General features: G+C 65.9%; 1 protein-coding gene across 1 annotated transcript; it reads right to left on the bottom strand.

Annotated features, from left to right (window-relative positions):
• Positions 1-1,801: 1,801 nt before the first annotated feature.
• Positions 1,802-16,017, bottom strand: ADSS1 (adenylosuccinate synthase 1). Its single transcript, XM_037048033.1, has 13 exons — positions 15,826-16,017; positions 10,783-10,885; positions 8,412-8,474; positions 7,888-7,938; positions 7,546-7,612; positions 6,933-7,040; positions 6,757-6,838; positions 5,949-6,075; positions 5,457-5,611; positions 4,671-4,795; positions 3,492-3,589; positions 2,248-2,397; positions 1,802-2,176 (listed from the first exon to the last, which is right to left on the bottom strand). Exons 1-13 carry the CDS (start codon positions 16,015-16,017, stop codon positions 2,124-2,126), a joined length of 1,374 nt encoding a protein of 457 aa, XP_036903928.1. The 3' UTR covers positions 1,802-2,123.
• Between the last annotated feature and the right edge of the window lie 2,362 nt (positions 16,018-18,379).

Here is an 18,379-nt window from a genome sequence, read left to right as displayed (position 1 = left end):
GCCTCACAGTGCCAGTGACAAAGACAAATAATAAAAGCTTCAGTCCTGGCTGGTCTGGTTCAGTGCCAGCCTGTGAACCAAAATGTTGCTGGTTTGATTCCCAGTCGCAGGCCAGGTCCCCAGTGTGGGGCATGTATGAGGCAACCACACATTGATGTTTCTCTCCCTCTCTTTCTCCCTCCCTTCCCCTTCCTCTAAAAATAACTAAACAAAATCTTTTTTAAAAGAGCTTCAAACGAAATTCCCTCCAGACTCCCACCTCCAGGCTCACGGGACCCCACCTGACCCTCAGGTTCTCTGCTGCCGACACAAACCTGCCCGTCCTTGACTGCAGGCCGCTCCCTGGAACCTCAGGGGCACACCTGTCCTTTTCTCCTACTCCCGGGTGCATGAGCTCCCTGCCACCCTCTGGTCTGGTCCCTTCCGGGTCCCCTGGGGCTCCGCCCTGGGACGGGCACTACAGTGGCCCCGCTGGATAAAAGCTCTTTTGGCCTGCAAAGGTCCCGGCCTTCCTCGGTTACCACGCACCTCGAGGTGGCCTGGACTTCCTCCTGCAGGTTTTGTCCTGAGACGGAGGAAGTATAGTGTCCGCTGGGGTCTGAATGGGCGGTGGGCAGCCAGCACAGAGCCCAGGCTGAGATCTTCCTGGCTGCCTCAGATTGAAAACCAGCACTGCAGGTGGGCCCTTCTCCTGTCTGTGCGAAGGGCTTTCTCTTCCCCTCGAAAAGGGACAGTTCCGGTTGGCTCTCGGAGTTGCGCATCTCAGGGGCAGCGAGATGCGGCCACACGGTCCTCTCGCAAGGAGAAGCCATTTCCCATGAGGAGCCGGGGCCCCAGAGCCCACCTTTCCCAGGGGTCTCTTGCTCTGTCTCCTTGCTGGGCCGTGGGAGGGAGGAAATAATTCTCTGCGAACTCAGGCCGTTTCTGTGTGTGCCTGTCACCTGCGGCCCTGGGAGCTGCGCTGCAGGTGAGGGGTGCTTTCCTGACTTTGTCCAAGTCCCTGCAGCCATCCTGGGTGCCACAGGAGACGCCTGTGAGAACAGGGAAGTCCAGGGGTCCAAGTCTCTCCCTGTGAGCCGGCCATGCAGGAGACTCAAACCGGCTTCAGGGCTGAGAAGCCTGCTCTCAACCCGCTGACTCGGGGCCTCTCCGCGGAATTCCTTCCCTCTCTAAACGACCTCAAACAGGCAGCTCTTTTTCTTAATTCACCCCAAACCCTGAAGAGCTGTTAGGGGGGGTTGCTCAGCTGGGTGAGCCTGGCACAGCCAGGAACATGCCCATGACCGGTGGCTGGGTGCGTCCACTGAGACCCAGAGGGTGGGGGGGGCCGCTCGCTGACAGGGAGCCAGGCAGAGGGGTACGGCGGACGGCTCCATTACCAAGTGCGGGGTGGGGGCGGTGCTTGGGCTAGATCGAAATCCTGTGATGTTTGGTTTTGGAAAACACACCCACTGCCGTGGCCTCTCACACGAGCTGGTTCTGAGCAAACAAATCACTTGGCTTTGTGACCCACATGCCACCCTGGTGGCTGTCAAGGCAGAGCAGTGGCGACGTTTTGTGTGTGGAAGTCAGATCAGCCCCGGCTGGTGCGGCTCAGTGGATTGAGCACTGGCCTGGGATCCAAGAGGTCGCCGATTGGATTCCCAGCCAGGGCACACGCCCGGGTTGTGGGCCAGGTCCCCAGTAGGGGGTGCACAAGAGGCAACCACACACCGACGTTTCTCTCCCTCCCTTCCTCCCCCTCTCTAAACATAAAAAGTAAACATTAAAAAAAGATAAAAGTCAAAACAAAACGACCAGGTCAGAACAGCACGCACGTGACCCTGCCGTTCAGCTGCTCTGGGACGTTTATTGCCAAACTGCTCCAACCAGACACACAACACACAGAGTGAAGGGCCACCTCGGTCCCTGCTCTGAGCGCCTCGGCTCGCCCCACGCCGCGGGGGCTCGAGGACCCGCACGGCGCTGGCTCTCGGAGGGCTCTCACGTCCCAGACTTGGGGAGCGGAGCTTCGGGAGACACGAGAGTCCGGAGCCTGGCTCCCTGCTTTTCTCCCGAGGCACGGACTGTGCCTCTGAGGGGCGCTGGCATGCTGTACCCGTCGGGGGCCACCTGGTCTCCATCTAGAACAGCTGGATGATCGAATCCCGCGACTTGCCGACACCGACCCACTTCACTGAAAGAGAGACCGGTGGGTCAGGCGGGGCCGCCGTGCGCGGGACGGGCAGCCAGGTGCAGGGTACCCACCTGCCACTCCGACGTGGTTCTCCACAAACCGAACGTAGCTCTGGGCCTGCGGGGGCAGGTCCTCCCACTTCCTGGCCCCTGTGGTGTCCGACTTCCACCCCGGCAGCGTCTCATACTCCACCTCGACTTTCTGCAGGATCTCCTGGTTAGCTGAGGACACACGGGGGTGGTGACGTCCCTCAGCCGTCACTCCATCTCGGAGGCAGACAGCCCAGGACCCGCTTCCTGGGGGCTCAGCGGTGGGGAGGGGGAGTTGCCCGCTGGGTTTCCTCAGGGCCAGGGAGTGGTTCTTGGACACAAGCTCTCCCCCACGAGCCAGGGGCCCACGTCCACCCTGCACCCTGGTGCGTCATGGGCTCTGCCGGTACGCCCATGGGTGACTCAGTCAGCAACGCCAAGGACCCTCCTTGGAAATTCCAAGGGGCTCTGAGAGTTAAAAGTGTTAAGAAATCCTGAAGGAGCTATGTACCCTGCCCCTCCCAGGGCAGGGGCCCCACTTGGAAGGGACCCCTGGGCTCACAGCAGATGCCAACCTCTTGTTACTGACAGAAGATGCTGGAATGAGCTGTCCACCCTAAGGGTCTTGAGCCTCAGCCCCCTCTGAGTGTGTGCAGTCCCCTGGGCCCTGACCCTTGACCCTAGGGTCACACCACACTTCTGCCACATCCTCTCAAAGGTCCGGGTCAGTATGCCCTGGCTCTTGTAGCTCAGTGGATTGAGCGCGGGCCTGCGAACCATGGGATCGTGGCTAGACTCCCAGTCAGGGCACATGTCTGGGTCGCAGGCCAGTTCCCCAGTGGAGGGCACGTGAGAGGCAACCACACATCGATGTTTCTCTCCCTCTCTTTCTCCCTTCCCCTCTGTCTAAAAATAAATAAACAAAATCTTTAAAAAAATGGAGGGATTTGGGGCAGGGGAAACCCCAGTCAGGTCTTACGGAGTCAGGTCAAAGAGCCGTCTTTCCACTGCAGAGCGCTCACTTTTCCAGAGCAGCCTGCCGGCTGGTCCCCCTGGGCCCAGGCTGGTGCCGAGCTGCAGCCCGCCCGCCTCCAGGCCGGGCCCTGTGCCCTTCCCCGATGCAGGACGCACCTGCAGCAGCCCTGAGACCTGGCGGGGCCGCCCCTGCGGCTGGAGAGCCGGTGGTGGCGGGTGGTCAGAGGAGCACTGAAGGGCGGCCCTTCCCCTCCTCTCCGGGACTCCCCGGTCACATCTGCCCACGCTGGGAAGCTGCCTCCTGCGCATACCTGGGAAGTAGGGGATCCTTTTCCCGTTCAGCTTGTAGGCAACTCCAACTTTGATCTCATCCAGGGCATCCAGGATGTCCAGCTTCGTCAGGGCCAGCCTACGCAATCAGGGCAGCACAAAGGGAGGGGCTGTGGGCAGCACGCTCACAGCTTTGTCTGCCTCCCTCCCTCCCATTCCCTCTGCTCCAGGGGACAGAAAATGAAGCAGAGGTGCTGGGGGGAGGTCAGGGCACACCTCTCCCCCCATGTCGGCATCACCACACTTGGGCTCTGCCTGCCGCCTCCAGGGATGGAGACTGGAGCCTGGGCCCCCGCTGGTTCACGAGGCTCTGCCTGCCCACCCAGGCTGCCTGTGCAGACCCAGCCCTGTCCCCACCACCGACGCCAGTGACAGCGTCAGCTTCCTCGGGCTTCCTCCCACCACGCCCTGGGCCCAGGGCCTCCCACAGGTGTCTGTCTCCCTTTTCCCGTCTTCCTTTCAGCCTGGCTCTGAAATTCCCATCAGCACAGCTGAGCCTGCCTACAAACATCACTGCAAGTCCTGATTAGGTGGTCCAGTTGGATGGAGCATCATCCAGTGAACCAAAGGGTCGCCAGTTCGATTCCCAGTCAGGGCACAGGCCTGGGGTGCAGGCCAGGCACCCAGTAGGGGGCTCATGAGAGGCAACCACACACGGATGTTTCTCTCCTTCCCTCTCTCCCTTCCCATGTCCCTAAAATCAGCAGGCATATCCTGAGGATAAAAACAGAAACAAGCAAAAACAGCATTTCCCTCCAGTGCCCTTGGCCAGCAGCTCTCCAGCTCTGTCTCTGCAGATCGCGGGGCCTTTCCTGGGCTCTGACACCCTGGGGGAGGCTGCGCTGCCCACCGAGGGGGTTTCTGTCTAGGTCTCGAGCTCAGGGCAAGGCCTCCTCTGGCCCTGGGCCCCACACTGTGCTGGGGCCAAATCTCCCCTCGCTCATGGCGTAGCTCACAGCTTGAGGCGCCCCACGTGGGGCTCCACATCACCTCCCACTGTGGCCCCGCTGTGCAAAGGGTGTAGATGGGGAACCACACCCCACGGGGGAGACTGCATGTGGCCTTGAGCCCCAACAGCCAGCCCCAGTGGGGCCCAGGGATTCTGCGGCGGTCCCCAGTGCGGGCGGCATCAGGACGGACACCAGGCGGCAGACACTTACGCGGTGAACCCGTTGACCATGTGGGCGTATCTGAGGATCATCAGGTCCAGCCAGCCACAGCGCCTCTTTCGGCCCGTCGTCACCCCCCACTCGTGGCCACGGTTCTGCAGCAGGTCACCGATTTCCTACGTGGGGACAGGGCAGGTCCGCGCATGTGGGAGAGGGAGCTGGGCCTCCCCTCCGCTCCGCCTCTTTGCTAGAGGTGACACTGGAGGCCGCGCCCCTGCGATGTCCCTCCTTAGGGGCCTGTGTGCCCCAGCTGAGGCTCCATCTTGCTGGCCAGCGGGGGTCCCAGAAGGACCCAGATTCGGGGGCTCCTAGGTGGCCTTGCTTGCTTCCTTCCCCTTGGCCCTCACAGGCAGAAAGGCAAGGACAGAAGGGACGGTCCTGTGGCTCAGCTGGGGGCCTGTGGGTTGTGGGTGGACTTCTCCTGTGGTCCCCACCCCTCTGCCCGTGACCCCTGCACATTAAGCTGCCAGATACTTCTGGATGCGGAGCCTGTCCAGGCCTCACAGGCGATGGCTCAGGATGAGCACCTCCTGTGCTCGTGGCCACCAGGACACAGGGCCAGGCCACCAGGGCAGGTCTCCGGCATCCTGAGGGTCCTTTCCCAGGCAAGGGCGCGGCCAACCCCGCACTCTGGCACCGCCCCCCCCAGAGCAGGCTATGTGGACACACGTGAGCACTGCATGTCTTTGGCTCAGCCCCCCTGGTGCCCGCAGCCCCACACGTATCTTGTCATCCCCCACCCCGTCCCCAGGGGTCCCGCCTGGTCTGGGGGCTCACGTTGATCTGCTCGGTGGGGAAGGCGCCGATGCCCACACGTGTGGTGTAGGCCTTCACCACGCCGTACACGTCGCCAATGTTCTGTGGGGGGATGCCCAGCCCTGTGCACACGCCGCCCACTGTGCAGTTGGACGATGTCACGAAGGGGTAGGTCCCTGAGAGACAGAGCAGGTTGGGGACCGTCTGCCACCCCCACAGGTGACCCCGCCGGGGGACCTTCAGGCGGAGGGCAGTGGTGTGTAAGCCCTCAGCATGGCCCCGAGTGAGGTCTCCAGGGAGAGTGGTGCCAGGCACCATCGGGGGGAGTGGCCCTGCGGGGTGGCGGGGGACAGGAGGGAGCCCTGGCCGCCATCCTGGTTTCTCTCCCCCTCGGCAGAAGTTAGTACGAGGGGCAGTGCCACTGCTTCTGTGGCAGGGGTCGGTGTGGCAGAGGAGGGGGCCCTGCCCCGTCCCCACCCCCACAGATGGCAGGGCCAGCCCAGCGGGGCGCACCGAAGTCGATGTCCAGCAAGGCCGCGTTGGCGCCTTCCACGAGGATCTTCTTGGGGGGGCCGTGTAGTGCCTCATACATGAAGTAGACGCCATCGCGGACCATGGGCCGGATCCGCTCCGCGAAGCCCTGTGAGGAGAATGGATGCTGCCGGCCGCCACCCCCTGGACCCCCCCAGCAGCCCGGCTCCCCCAGGCACAGCCTCCGGCCAGGGGCCAGGTCCGCAAGCTGGACCCGCCCGGGGCCTGTCTGTGAGCCCCGGCGCTGTCCTCAGTGAGCACTGGGGGTGAAGTGTACCCCCATTCGCATGTTGAGGCCCCAACTCCTGGAACCTCGGAATGAGGCGCAGTGGAGGCTGTCACATCGAAGACGAGGTATGGGTGGGTCCAGCACAGCAGAGGCCCCTGAGGGTCCTCTTTGCCCTCATCACAGCCCTCAGAACAAGGGCTGGAGGGGCGGGATCCCAGCCTTCGAAACTTCCAGAAGGGCTTTGTGTCGACCTCTTCCTGTCCCCACCCCACCTGCCCCCTCGGGGTGAGTGGGGTACCCTTACCTCCTGCCTCAGGTGGGACAGGGACACCTTCGGTCCCCCAGCTCCCCCGAGGGGACGAGAGGACCCAGCCAGCCAGTGGAGCCGGGCCCCGGAGGAGACTCCTTGACTGACCGCCCCTGCTGGGGCTCACACTGGTGGCCCGTGGGCCCCACTGACGCCAGCCACCACCACGGTGATGTCCCGAAGTGCATGTGCACCGGAGCACTCTCGGAGCTCACGGTGGCCGTGAGAGCCACGTGCTGGCCGCCTGGCTCTACCTTGAGTTTGCGGAGTTGGCCTTCGGCATCTACTTCCAAAGTGGGGAACATGGACTGGTGCTGGCGGGCCAGGTTCTTGAACCTGCAGAGGTGACAGTGACGGAGTCCCGTCAGCCCACCGGAGCCCTGAGCCCCTCCCCCGGGCCAGGCCCCTGGGGCTGTGGGCGGCCGGATACCTGGAGGAGAACTCATCGAAGTCGGACAGCAGGTCGCAGATGCGCAGGCCAGTGCGGGCGGCCTTGGAGGAGTAGGCCGGTCCGATCCCCTTCCGGGTCGTGCCGATGCTGAGAATGGGGTGGCTGTGAGCAGCGGGAGCCCGCCCGGAAACTCAGGGCCCTGCCAGCGCCCCAGCCCGATTTCCAGCCTGCCAGGTAAGGTGCCTCCTGGCGGCAGCACCCTGGAGCCGAGGTGGCTGTGAGGATGGCCAGGCTCCTCAAACCACCAGCTCGCAGGGTGTGGGGGCGGGGGCGGGGGAGCGGGCAGAGGCAGTGCGCACAGCACAGGACTCAGGCACCGCCGTGTGTGGCAGTATCCCACGCGTGGGGCCACACCTGGCCAGGAATCCCAGCGGCCGGGGTGGACAGCAATGCACTCTGTGGGGTGGTAGCCAGAGGGGACAGTGCAACCCCAGGGAGTCGTGGGCTTGTTTGGGCTTCAGGACTGGGGGCTGGGGGTTGGGAAACCCGGGGGCTGTTGTCCAGGGGCACCGGGTCCACGTTCTCTCCCGTCAGGTACTGCTGGGCGGGCCACGCCCCGGGACACCGGGTCGCAGACGCTCTGGGCACTCACTTCTTCCCCTCCTGGGCCTGCCGCTGCACCTCCTGGAGCCCGTCCACTGCCTGGTGAAAATCGAACACTGCGGGGCCGGGAGGGGCCCGGGCAGAGAGATGGGCCGAGGGTTACGGGCCGCACTCCCGGCCTCCTCGGGAGTGCGGCCCAGCGTGGAAGTGGACCCACTGGAATCCGGCCTCTGCTCCCCACCAGCCCCCATGGGACGGTGGGCTCCCCATGGGGACCGTGATCCCGGCCACCCTGCACTCTGGAAAGGCCGAGCGGAGCTGCTCGGGTTTGGCGGCCAGGAGGAGGCATAACAGGGCGCTCATTCACGGCGGGGCGGGTGGGGACACTCACCGAGGTGGGCTCGGTCTGAGATGACAAGCCTCTTCTCCCAGTCCTTGAGGCCTGCATGGTAGGTAGCACAGGCGAGGGGACTGAGGCAGCTGGCTCGCCCAGCCAGGCAAGGGCCGTCACGGTCACGATCTGTGCGCAGCCAGTGACCAGCCCTCCCCTCATGGCCTCTTCCCGCCGGGGCTCGCCACCTGGGGAACCCCGCCCACACCCTGCGGGGTTCTGTCCTGGTGCCTGCCTCCCGTGTCAGGCTCCCCTCCGTGCCTGCCCTGACTTGAGCCCACAGTGAGGCTCTGCTTCCGTCCTGACCCTCTCAGGGTCTGGGGGCTGCCGCATTGTGGTCAGCCCGCCTCAAACCCACCCGTACAGGGCCCTCTCCCGGACACCCTGGCGGGTGGCCTCAGTCGCTGCCTGCCTGCCTCCTGTTCACAGGAGCTGTCAGGAACCACACTCCTCCCAGGGTGTGGTTAGCCCACCGGGGACACTCGGGGGACAGGACAGGGCATGTCTGTGGGATGCAGACCCACCTTTCTTTTCATTCTTTTCAGCTTCTTCAAACAAGCCTGGTAAGTGGACGACCACCCCGTTGCCTGCAACACATGGGCACCCGTTGGACCCCGTCACGGTGCGGGACCGTGTTCACGACGGCGCGGAATCAGGGTCCGGTGGCCCCAGCGGCAACAGTCGCCACAGCCAAGACTCGCACAGGACCCCGAGTCCACCACGGAGCAGTGGGGCCCTAATGGGCCTGTCTACCCCACGGAAGGGCCCTTAGCCGCTACGAGGACCAGCCCTCCGACACCTGACACCCGCCGTTGCCGCCCATGTGGGCCTGAAAGACCCGTGCTGAGTGGAATCGGCAGATGCTCAGCTGATCGGGGGTCAGATGGTTTGTGGTCACACTCACGCAGCCAATCCGTGGGGACAGGCAGCAGGTGGCGGGGCTAGGGGGTCAGTTTGGGAAGATGGGAGGGCTCGGGAGAGGCGGGTGGGGGTGTTTGGACAGCAGGAGCTCACTGCCGGGAGCCGCGCCCTCAGGACGGCCGAGCTGGTGCCTGTGTGCAGCATGTGTGTGTCGTACAGACCGAAGGGCACCTGGACAAGCCCAGTGGGAGCCCCTGCAGGGACAGAGCAGAGCCACCAGGCGGGGTGAGGGCGAGGCGTGGGCCAACAAACCGATGAGGGAGCTGCTTGGGGTGACCGCTATGTTCTGAAACTGAATTGGCCCCAGCTGGTGTGGCTCAGTGGACTGAGTGCCGGTCTCCAACCAAAGGGTCGCTGGTTCAGTTCCCAGTCAGGGCACAAGCCTGGGCTGCGGGCCAGGTCCCCAGTAAAGGACATGCCAGAGGCAACCACACACTGATGTTTCTCCCCTTCTTTCTTCCCCCTTCCCTTCTCTCTAAAGATAAATAAATAGAATCTTTAAAAAAACCCTAATGGCAGTGACAGCTGCGAGACCACGGGTGACTTTCACAGTGGGAATTACGCTTCCAGGATGCCATTTTACCGAAATGGCCTGAGAGCAGGAGGGCAGAGACGCTGAGCCGGGCGCTGCAGGGACGAACTGGTCCCCAGAGCCCAGCTGCTCCGGCCACGCACACCGAGCAGACCACACAGGTGCACTGGCCCAAGGTCACAGGTCCCCTCGGGGTCCCGGTAAAGCCAAACTGGGACCCTTTCCTGCAGGACCACCGGCCACTGGGCCAGGGCCGCCCTCTTCTGTGGCACAGGCTTGGCTGCGGAAGACAGGACATGAGTCCAGATGGCAGTGACTCAGAGACTATGCAAGCCACACTGAGCACAAAAGGTCACCTAAATGCCACCTGTCCTGAAATGACTATGCTGCAGGGCCAGGGCATCTGGCCAGCTGAGGGGCAGCTGTGTGAGCTCCAGCACCTTCAGCCCTGGCTCGGCGTGGTTCTTGGGTGCCAGGGAGCCATGCTGATTGACAAGTGGACCCCTTCGGGTATGCCCTGGTGACCGTCCAGCCTGGCCTCTGGCCTCGGGCCCGGACGAGTCCCCAGCTCCCCTGAGACCAGGCGGGGTGGCACTGAGAGCTTCCTGCCCGGGCCTGTCCCTGCGTGGAGGAGCACTCGGCAGCCCACAGGCCACGCCTCCCTCCCAGAGGATCTGACCCCAGGCCATCGCCGGGCACCTGCCTGCTGCTGCTGCCCCCGTGTCCTGACCTGGGAGGGGTGGGACAGATGATCCCCAGGTCAGCGTGGTCGTGGGAGGAGCCAGAAGGAGGAAAAGTACTGGAAACTTCGAGCATGTCCCAGGGGCCTGATTTGAGGGCTGGGACAAGCTTCTCTGAACAAGGGCAGCTAAGAGCTGAGGCCGGGACAGGGAGCTGGGCCTGGTAACCGTGGGAGAGAGGGAGAGAGAGACAACACAGGGGAGGTGGCGGCGGGAGAGACCCACGCAGTCCTGGAGGTGGTTTCATCTCTCGGGGACACAAAAAAAGTCACCGGGAGGCTGCAGGGAGGTCAAGGGGTCGGGCTGGGGGCAGGGACGAGGGCCTCACACAGGGTCAGGAAGAGCACAGCTTCCCCATCCAAGCTCAGCACCTGCCTGCAGTCCACAGCACACGGCCAGGCCCACCCTTTACACACACACACACGTGCATGAGCAGGCGTCCTCAACCACGGGCGCGCACACACACACAGTCCCACACACATCCATGTGGGCTTGCTCGGTGGCCTTGGGGAGGCTGGGAGCTCGGCAGGGTCCCCGGCAGCCCCACCCCTCTGGCCCAGGCAGGGCAGGCTCCCGGGTCAGACACCTGATATGGGTTCCTACGGGCGGGCAGGGGCCTCACACTGCCGCCTGGCCAGCAGGTTGTGCCGGGCGGTCCCGGCCCTGGGCTCACGACATCCCCGGCAGGGCAGGGGCACTCACCGATGAAGGACACAGCCTTGGTGTTGATGATGCCGCTGGGCAGCAGGTGGAAGTCGTACTCCTTGCCGTCCACCACCACGGTGTGGCCAGCATTGTTGCCCCCCTGGGGACAGAAGCCGGCTGAGTGTCGAGGAGCCCGGGGCTTGGAGCACCCACCCTGGGGGGGCCTGCCAATCCCCTGTGGCGCCCGGGAGCCTCCTCCAGGCTGCTTGGGGAGGGGGTTCTGTCCCCTGGGGCCCAGGAGACGCCACCTGGGCTTGGACTCAGGATGGGCTCTGGCGCGCGTCTGGAGGTGCTGGGTCAGGGCTCTGCCTCTGGAATGGACGCAGGGCCTTGGCCACGGGACTGGGCCCAGCCTGCTCCCAGCAGCCACACTGCGTGTCCCCTAGGAGGTGTCCCCCACAGTCCCGATTCTGGGCCCCTCCTCTGATGCAGCCACGAGGGCCCCACCCTCCTGGAAGCACAAGCCGCACCCGCTCGGCCCAGACTGCGGCTCTCCACACCCCCCAGCTCTGCGGTGGCAGACAGGGCCCACCAGGGGCCGCGGGGCCACGTTCCCCGCCCCTCAGCAGGAGCGCCCCCTTAAGGCCCACATCGTCTGCACAGGAATAAAAAGGAAAACACAGTTTTGAGGCCCTGTCCTGGGGTCGCCAGACCAGACCGCATTCTTTCTTCTTGGAACTTTTGCTGGTCCCACCCAGAGGGAGGCCCAGCCAGCAGCCCTATGTCCCACCACTAGAGGGCACTGTGGTTGGAGCCCACAGTGGGTGAGCAGGGAGCAGGCAGGGGCACATGCCAGCTGTGCCCACCTTCCGGCCTCCAGCTCCCACAGACACAGGCTCACCCCGCCACACCCCACTGCCCCGCCCCGCAGGCAGGGTCACAGGCTACAGGCTATGGGGGGGCCTCCGCAGCACTGCCCCCAGGGCCTGGCAGGGTGGTGCCCTGGTTGCCTTTCTTCGCCCACCCCAGGCTGGGTGGAAGGACACGCTGCCTCCCCCACTACCGTGGGGGCACCTGCACCGCACACTGCATCAGGACAGACCCTCCCTGAAATGGCCGGTGGGGGGCAGCTGGGGGTGGACACGGGAGACCTCAGTCCCAGAATGAAGAGGGGCTGGAGCCCCAGCCCGTCCCCCAGCTCCCCCTGCCCCCACCCCTGCTGGCTGCCCTCATGGGCCCTGCAGGAACCGGTCCCACCGGGGGTCCCAGGCGCATGGGAGGCCCCTCCGGGTCAGGCTCTGGGATCGCTGACATCCCGGTGGCCCTGCCACGTCCCTCAGCTCAGCCCCCGAGGGTGGACCTGCTGTTCCCCCAGGCCCCATAGCTGTGGGGACTGGGCCCGTGTGGGGGAAGCAGAGGACAAGGGGCTTTGGGGCTGAGCACAAAGGAGGGTGTCTCATGAGCGAGGGAGGGCTGGGTGCCGGGTCTCGGGGGCTAGGGATAGAGCCTGTGCTGGAGGGGAAGCTTCCAGAGGGGCTTGCAGGGGTGGGGAAGGAGATGCGGGTGCAGGGAGTGAGGAGCAGGGGCAGGGAGCCACAGGGAGGGGCCTCCCAGCACCCTGGGTGGTTCGGCCCGTGGGGGGCGGGCGGCTGTCAGTTCAGACTGACCCACCCAGGACTGACAGGCCCTGGGCCGTGGGGTCCTTGCAGCTCCCAGGGGCCCCATCCGTGCTCTGCCCTGGTCTCCCTGACGCGGGCACAAGGCCTCACCAACGGTCGTCTTGGCCACCTGAGGAGGGGCAGCTAGGGGAGGGGAGAGGAGGGTGTTGTCTCCAGGGACTGATGGGGAAACTGAGGCCCCCAGAGAGGGGAGTGGGCAGCAGAGCCCAGGGCACCAGAAACTCCCCCCCCACGGAGGCCCCCCTGCCAGGCTGGGGCCCAAGGAGCCAGACGCCTCGCCCCCCCTGAGCTGAGTGCCTGCAAGGCCTCTGAGCCGGCCCCGCCTTTGCTGAGGCATAACACGGGCACCCGGGAGCAGGAGCCAGCTGTGTGGACCCGTGGGTGTTCGAGGACCCCTGCCAGCCCAGGGCTGGGTGTCAGTGCACAGGCCCCTCTCAGAGCCAGAGCCCAGCGCCTGCTGAACGTGGGGGCCAGAGTGCTGGTGCCAGGGACCTGCCCTGCCCTCCCTGGGGCAACGCGAGGCCCGACGGCCAGGGCGGAGCAGGGACACCCCACGGGCCATCCTCCCGCTGAGGCCAGCTGCCACCTGGAGAGGCTCCGGGTCCCCGTGAGAGACGTGGGCTACCTGCCGCCTGCGCTGCTCTCAGCCGCCCGTCCTGGCGGCTCTGTGCCCAGCATGTGACAGTGAGCCAGCACCCCCACGGGGCCGGGCAGCTTGGGGACTCCCAGAGCTCGGCCTCAGCCTCTGCCCAGCAGCTCCCTGGGGACGGCTGTGTGTGCCAGTGAGCTCGGTGGTGCAGCCGGGGGTCCCTACAGCTCTCAGCACCCCCAGGGTCCGAAACCACCTCCACCGCTGCTTGTCAGGCCTGGCCGGTCACTCAAAGTCCCCCGAGGACTCCAGCAACCTCCCTGGCATCAGGGACCCAAGGGAGGGGGCAATCTCCCTCTCAGACAGGGGCACGGGGCCAAGGCTGAGGCCCGCCCACTCAGGAGCCAGACTGGCCTGACCTTTCCTGTCCCCAATGGCGTTCAGCCAGCCAAGCCCCTTTCGAAGCCTGTTCCCAGAGCCCGTGGGGTGGTGACCTGGGCCAGGCAACGCAAGCCCTGGGTGTCCCCTGTGGAGGCGCCCCTCCTGCCCCTCCTCACCCCCATGTTGAACACAGGACGGGGCTCCCCAGACGGAGCTCCATGAGCCTCTTGTTCTCCAGTGTCTGTCCTCACCCCGTGCACCCTGCTGTCCACTTGGAGGCCACCCTCTTGTGACCTCTGACTGGCCAGGTTCCCCATCCTCACCACCCACTCAGCCACCCTCACCCTCTGGGGTCCCCCACCACATGGGTCCTCTGGGTGGCTGACAGATGGGATGGCAACTTTGGCCACACAGGGCCCAGGTGGCCCAGGTGCCTAGGGAGGCCTGGCCTGGCCTCCCCCCCACCCACGCAGCCCCACCCGGTCCGTCAGCGCCCAGGTGGCAGAGGTGAGTGTGGGGCGGTGTGGACAGGTCCTCAGAGGCCAGCAGGCTCTTAGTGCAGTGTGGCTGTGGCTGTGGTGGTTGGGGCGGAGGTCAACGGTCAGCAGGGCGGGCACTCAGGCAGAGCGCCCCTCCCCTCCTTCCGGTCCCCTCCGCCTCCTCTGGGACCGCGTCTGGGGGAAGCCGCGAGGCTCCGCAGCCCTGCAGCCTGCTGGCAAGTCTCATCCATCCATCCATCCATCCATCCAGTTCCAGCCAAGAACTGCTGGCCTCCTGTGGGCCCCGGTGAGGCCTGGGGCACAGGAGGTCGCAGGGGCACTGGACATAAGGCGGCCCCGGAAAGGGGCCTGCAGTGAAGAAGAGGGTGGGAGGAACCCAAGGCCCGGGATGGGGTCCCAGGCCCCAAGCAGCTGAGATGAGAACGAAGCAAGTGCAGCCATGGCGGATGCGGCCTCCTCCCGAGGGCCCAGGTGACAGGCCAGGTGACGTGGTCACCCGGGCTGGCTGGCAGGAGCCCTTCCAGGCAGCGCCCAGACAGACGCCAGGGCTGGCCTGCTCGGTCCTGGGCTGGTCTGTCCCCTCTCTGTGGGGATGGGGGTAGGCAGGGCCCAGCCTGCCGGCCCCCTGGGCAGAGCTTCGTCCCAGACCCATCTGCACAGCCGGAAGGTGCTCCCGGAGGCGTCCAAGTGGGGTGTCGAGGGTAACTAGCTGCACAGTCACCTGAGGAGGGGGACAGGCCAGCGCTGCCTGTGGAGGGCTGTGGGCATCACCTGAGTGGAGAGGCCAGAGGAGGGGTGCCCTGTGCTGGGCTGCAGGGTGTGGGCCCCTGGCTCACACAGCAGGGGTTTCTTGGGGGGAGGGGTGGCCTTGCTCCCTCGGGCTCAGGACAGAGAGAGGGTGGGGATTGTCCGAAGTCCCAGGAAGCACCACCCAGGAGTCCCCTGTCAGCATCCAGCAGTGGTGGTCTAGCTGCTGGGACTTCCCTGAGCTGAGTGCAGGGGCCTGTCCTCTCTCAGGGACGCTGGGCCCCCCTCTGGGCGGGAGTTCAGGAAAAACCACAGCACCAGGGAGGTGGAGCCAGGGCACCCCACTCCCCTCTGGGGAGCACTCTTGTTGGTGGCTCTGAGCCCCAGGAGCTCAAGTGCACACGCCCACAGTCAGCCCCTCTGCACCCTGCCCTCTGTCGGCCCCATTGGCGATCACGGCCTGGCAGGCCCCAGTGTGCGGCACTGGTGCCTTGGGAGTGCCCAGTGTCCCTCAGCCTGAAGTGGGCAGAGGCCCTGCCCTGGGTCCTCAGGGGACAAAGCCTGGTCACCGGGGCCAGAAGTCAATGGCTCCTCCCACCCCTTCCTCCAGCAGCACCCTCCTTCTCCTTGCCCTGCCTTCCTTTGGGTCCTCCCCACTGTCCCGCCTTCGCCTCTGCCTCCTTCTGGCAGACACCCCAGGGTCACCGCCTCCCAGAGACGCCTTGCTGGCCCTGCCCTCCCCGCCCCAGCCCCCACCCTGTGGGTGAGTGCTGTGCGGAGTTGGCCAGCCCCACCCCAGACTAGGCAGAACGGGACAGAATGAGGAGTGGGGCGTCCCCGGGGTCCTCAAGCCATCTGGAGGAGGCGCCGGACCCCAGTTCCTCGCCTCCTCCCCCCCTAGAGGGCCCAGCGGCACACCCAGGCACACCCCACCCCTGAGGATCCGGTGTCCCCAGCTCAGCAGGGCTTGTATTTATAGCTCTGCCCCTGGGCCACTGCAGCAGTGGGGGTGGGGCGGGTGGGGTCTGCAGGGTGAGGTGTCCTGCGCAGGAGGGAAGGGTGAGCTCGGGGAGTGGGTGTTGTGGGCCCGTGTGGGTGGGTGGGGGTGGCCGCTGGGAAGGTGTCCCCGGAAGGAAGGGCTCCAAGAGGCGTGCCGGTCTGGGTGGGGTGGGGGGGCTCGCTGGGTGGGGAGTGGCCGGCGCACCTGGCAGCGGCTGATGATGTCGGCGTCCGTGGCCAGCAGGTCCACCACCTTGCCTTTGCCCTCGTCCCCCCACTGCGCGCCCAGCACCACCGTCACCCGGGAGCCAGTCGCTGCCACCTCCTGCTGCAGCCGCCCCCGCTTGACGCCGCCCGCGCCGGGGGGCCGGTCGTTGGAGGCGCGGGTCGTTGACATGTTGCCCGGCTCGCCCGCAGCGCTGGACGCCCAGAGCCCGCGGGTACCGCAGTTAAAAGGCGCCGGCCGGGGGCGGGGGGCGGGCCCCGTGACGCTAGGTGACCTCCGGCCCCGGTCCCGCCCCCGCTGCCGCCAGGAGCTAAGTTGGGCTACAGGCACTTTGGGGCGCACGAACCGACGGCTGGCTCCGAGGTCCCTCCCTCGGGCCTGGCCGGGCGCCCCGGGGACGTCACGAGGGCGTTTGCGCTCCCCACCTCCCACCCCCCAGCCCCGGGGCAGGCTTGGGCGCTGCGATCCCACCTCGCCGGGCCCGGACCTCGGGGATTTGGCAACAGCAGGGCCCCCCCCCCCCCAGTGCGGGCGTGCGACCTGCAAAAGGGGAGCTTCCTCTCTGTGCCCACTGCAGGGTACCCACGCCCGACGCGGGTGCGCACCTGCCCCCCTGAGAGTCCCGGTCCCCTGGACCGGCGCGTTCGCCCTCTGGTGGCCACAGAGAGAACAGCGCGCCTCCCTCAGGAGCCGGGGCCAGGCGTCAGGCACAGGACACTCTGTGGTTTTGCGCCTGCCCACGCCAGTGCCAGCACGCGGGTGGCACCCCAGAGCCGGGCTACTCTGGGTCCTCAGGGCCCTGAGTCCGGAAGGAAGAGCCAACCCAGGCTGTCAGGGCACCGGGTGGGGCGGGGGAGCGGCAGGGATGCCAGGGTTGGGCTCCGGGACGACGCCCGCGCCAGACTGCCCTCCTGCCCCAGCTGTGGAAGGACTGGGGCCTGGGACAGGCTGCCTGACCAGGGGCTGGGCTGCTGCAGCCACACGCATCCCCAGGGGACTCTGGCTCGCACACTGCTAGCCGCCCCCCACCCCCGCCCCTGCTGGGAGAAGGGACGAGCAATGGGCTCCTGGGGACAGCAGTGCCCTCTTCAGCCTGAGCTGAACTCCAGACATTCCCCAGGGAGAAGGGAGAGGGCCCTGGGGTCCCTGGTGAAGCAGTAACGATTCCAGCCCCAGCAGAGGGCCGCCCTGCCCACCTCCTCCTCCTCTCTGCCTCCAGGCGGGAGCCCTGGCAGTGACCCTGGGCAGGGTGCTCGGCCCCTTCCCACACGGGGACACCCATAAATCCTTCCCCTCTGCACTGTTGAGGGTAAACCTGTGACATGGGTTACAAGTCGGGGTCGAGGTTCAGGCCCATGTCCCGGCCTCCAGGTGACAGTGGCCGAGCAGGGCCAGAATGAGCAGCCTGGGAGGTGGCTGAGGCGAGGGGCCAGCGGTTGTGAATGCCCTGGGGGCCGGGGGGTGCAGATGGGCGAGAGTTGGGGGTGCAATGGCTGGCTGTGTGCTGGGTTTAGCAGGAGGGACCCGGGGAATTCCTGAGGCTCCTTCCCAGGAGACAGAAGCGGAGCCTTTCGCACCCACCAGGAACTACGTGAGGGTTGGGGGCCTCACGCCTGCTATCTGCTAGGGGGGGTGCTTCTCTCTGCCCACGCCTGGGGGCTCTGAGCCCTGCCAGCCCCGGCAGACCCAGATGGGGACCAGGGGACACCACTGGGTTCCATAGGCTCTGCAGGGCCAAGTGCTGGCGGTGGCACCAAGTGTCCTAAGCCCCAGTCTATAAATAGCCAGCAGCCCGGGGGTGTCTGGCCTTCCCGTGAAGAACCCTATCCAGGCCCAGCAGCTGGGGCCCGGCCAGTCACACGGCCCAGCCCAAATTAGAACCCTCCCTGCCCCCACCCCCAATGGCCCTGTGCACACCAGCCTGGGCCTGTCACCAGGGTGGTGGCAGTACAAGTCACCAAGCTCAGGGCCCATGGTGGGGCCACCCGCACAACCTCAGGGAGCACGTGGGCCGGGCCGGCAGGATGTCCGCAGTACGGCCACACCTCACGGGGACATCAGGTGATGGCAACCCAGATGCCTGGCCCTGGAGCCGGAGACTGTGTGTGGTGGAAAAGGGACATGGTGCAGCTGCATGGGAGTCCGTGTGGCAGTTTCTTCCAGTTGGACGACCTCAGCCCTGCCGGCGCTGCCCCGAGTCCCAGAGAAAATGGGCCCGTCCACACAGAGGCAGCGTGCAGGGGGTGGCGATGTCTGGAGCATCGCACACACCTGCCCGGGAAACACCGGTACCTGCTGGCCGACGGGAAGGCAAGGGTGCAGGGGCTCCGTCCTCGAAGGGGTGCAGGGGGGCACTTGGAGCACCAGAGTGCTGACCCCCCATGACAGTGGGCAGGGGTCTCAGAAACACACAGAATGACAGAAGCCAGGGTGACTTTACTACTGAGGCGAAGTGCTCGAAAAAATCAGAGGGACACAGCTGAGGAGGGTGGCGGGGGGTGCAAGGGGCGTTCGTGAAGGAGATACCTCAGAA

Source organism: Sturnira hondurensis, unplaced genomic scaffold (assembly GCF_014824575.4).
Source record: "Sturnira hondurensis isolate 20B ecotype Veracruz unplaced genomic scaffold, ASM1482457v3 Scaffold0000780, whole genome shotgun sequence".
NCBI lineage: Eukaryota > Metazoa > Chordata > Mammalia > Chiroptera > Phyllostomidae > Sturnira > Sturnira hondurensis.
The sequence above is the reverse complement of the archived record's forward strand: the minus strand, read 5'-3'. Positions and strand labels throughout refer to the sequence as shown.

Bases quoted from the DNA above. Each gene is read 5' to 3' on its own strand.
- ADSS1 (XM_037048033.1), bottom strand. From the start codon at position 16,017: ATGTCAACGACCCGCGCCTCCAACGACCGGCCCCCCGGCGCGGGCGGC. The intron at 7,939-8,411 runs GTGGGTCTGCAT...CCTACCATGCAG, and splicing joins TGAAAAGAATGAAAAGAAAG to GCCTCAAGGACTGGGAGAAG. The intron at 4,796-5,456 runs GTGAGCCCCCAG...GTCCCCACGTAG, and splicing joins TCCCCACCGAGCAGATCAAC to GAAATCGGTGACCTGCTGCA.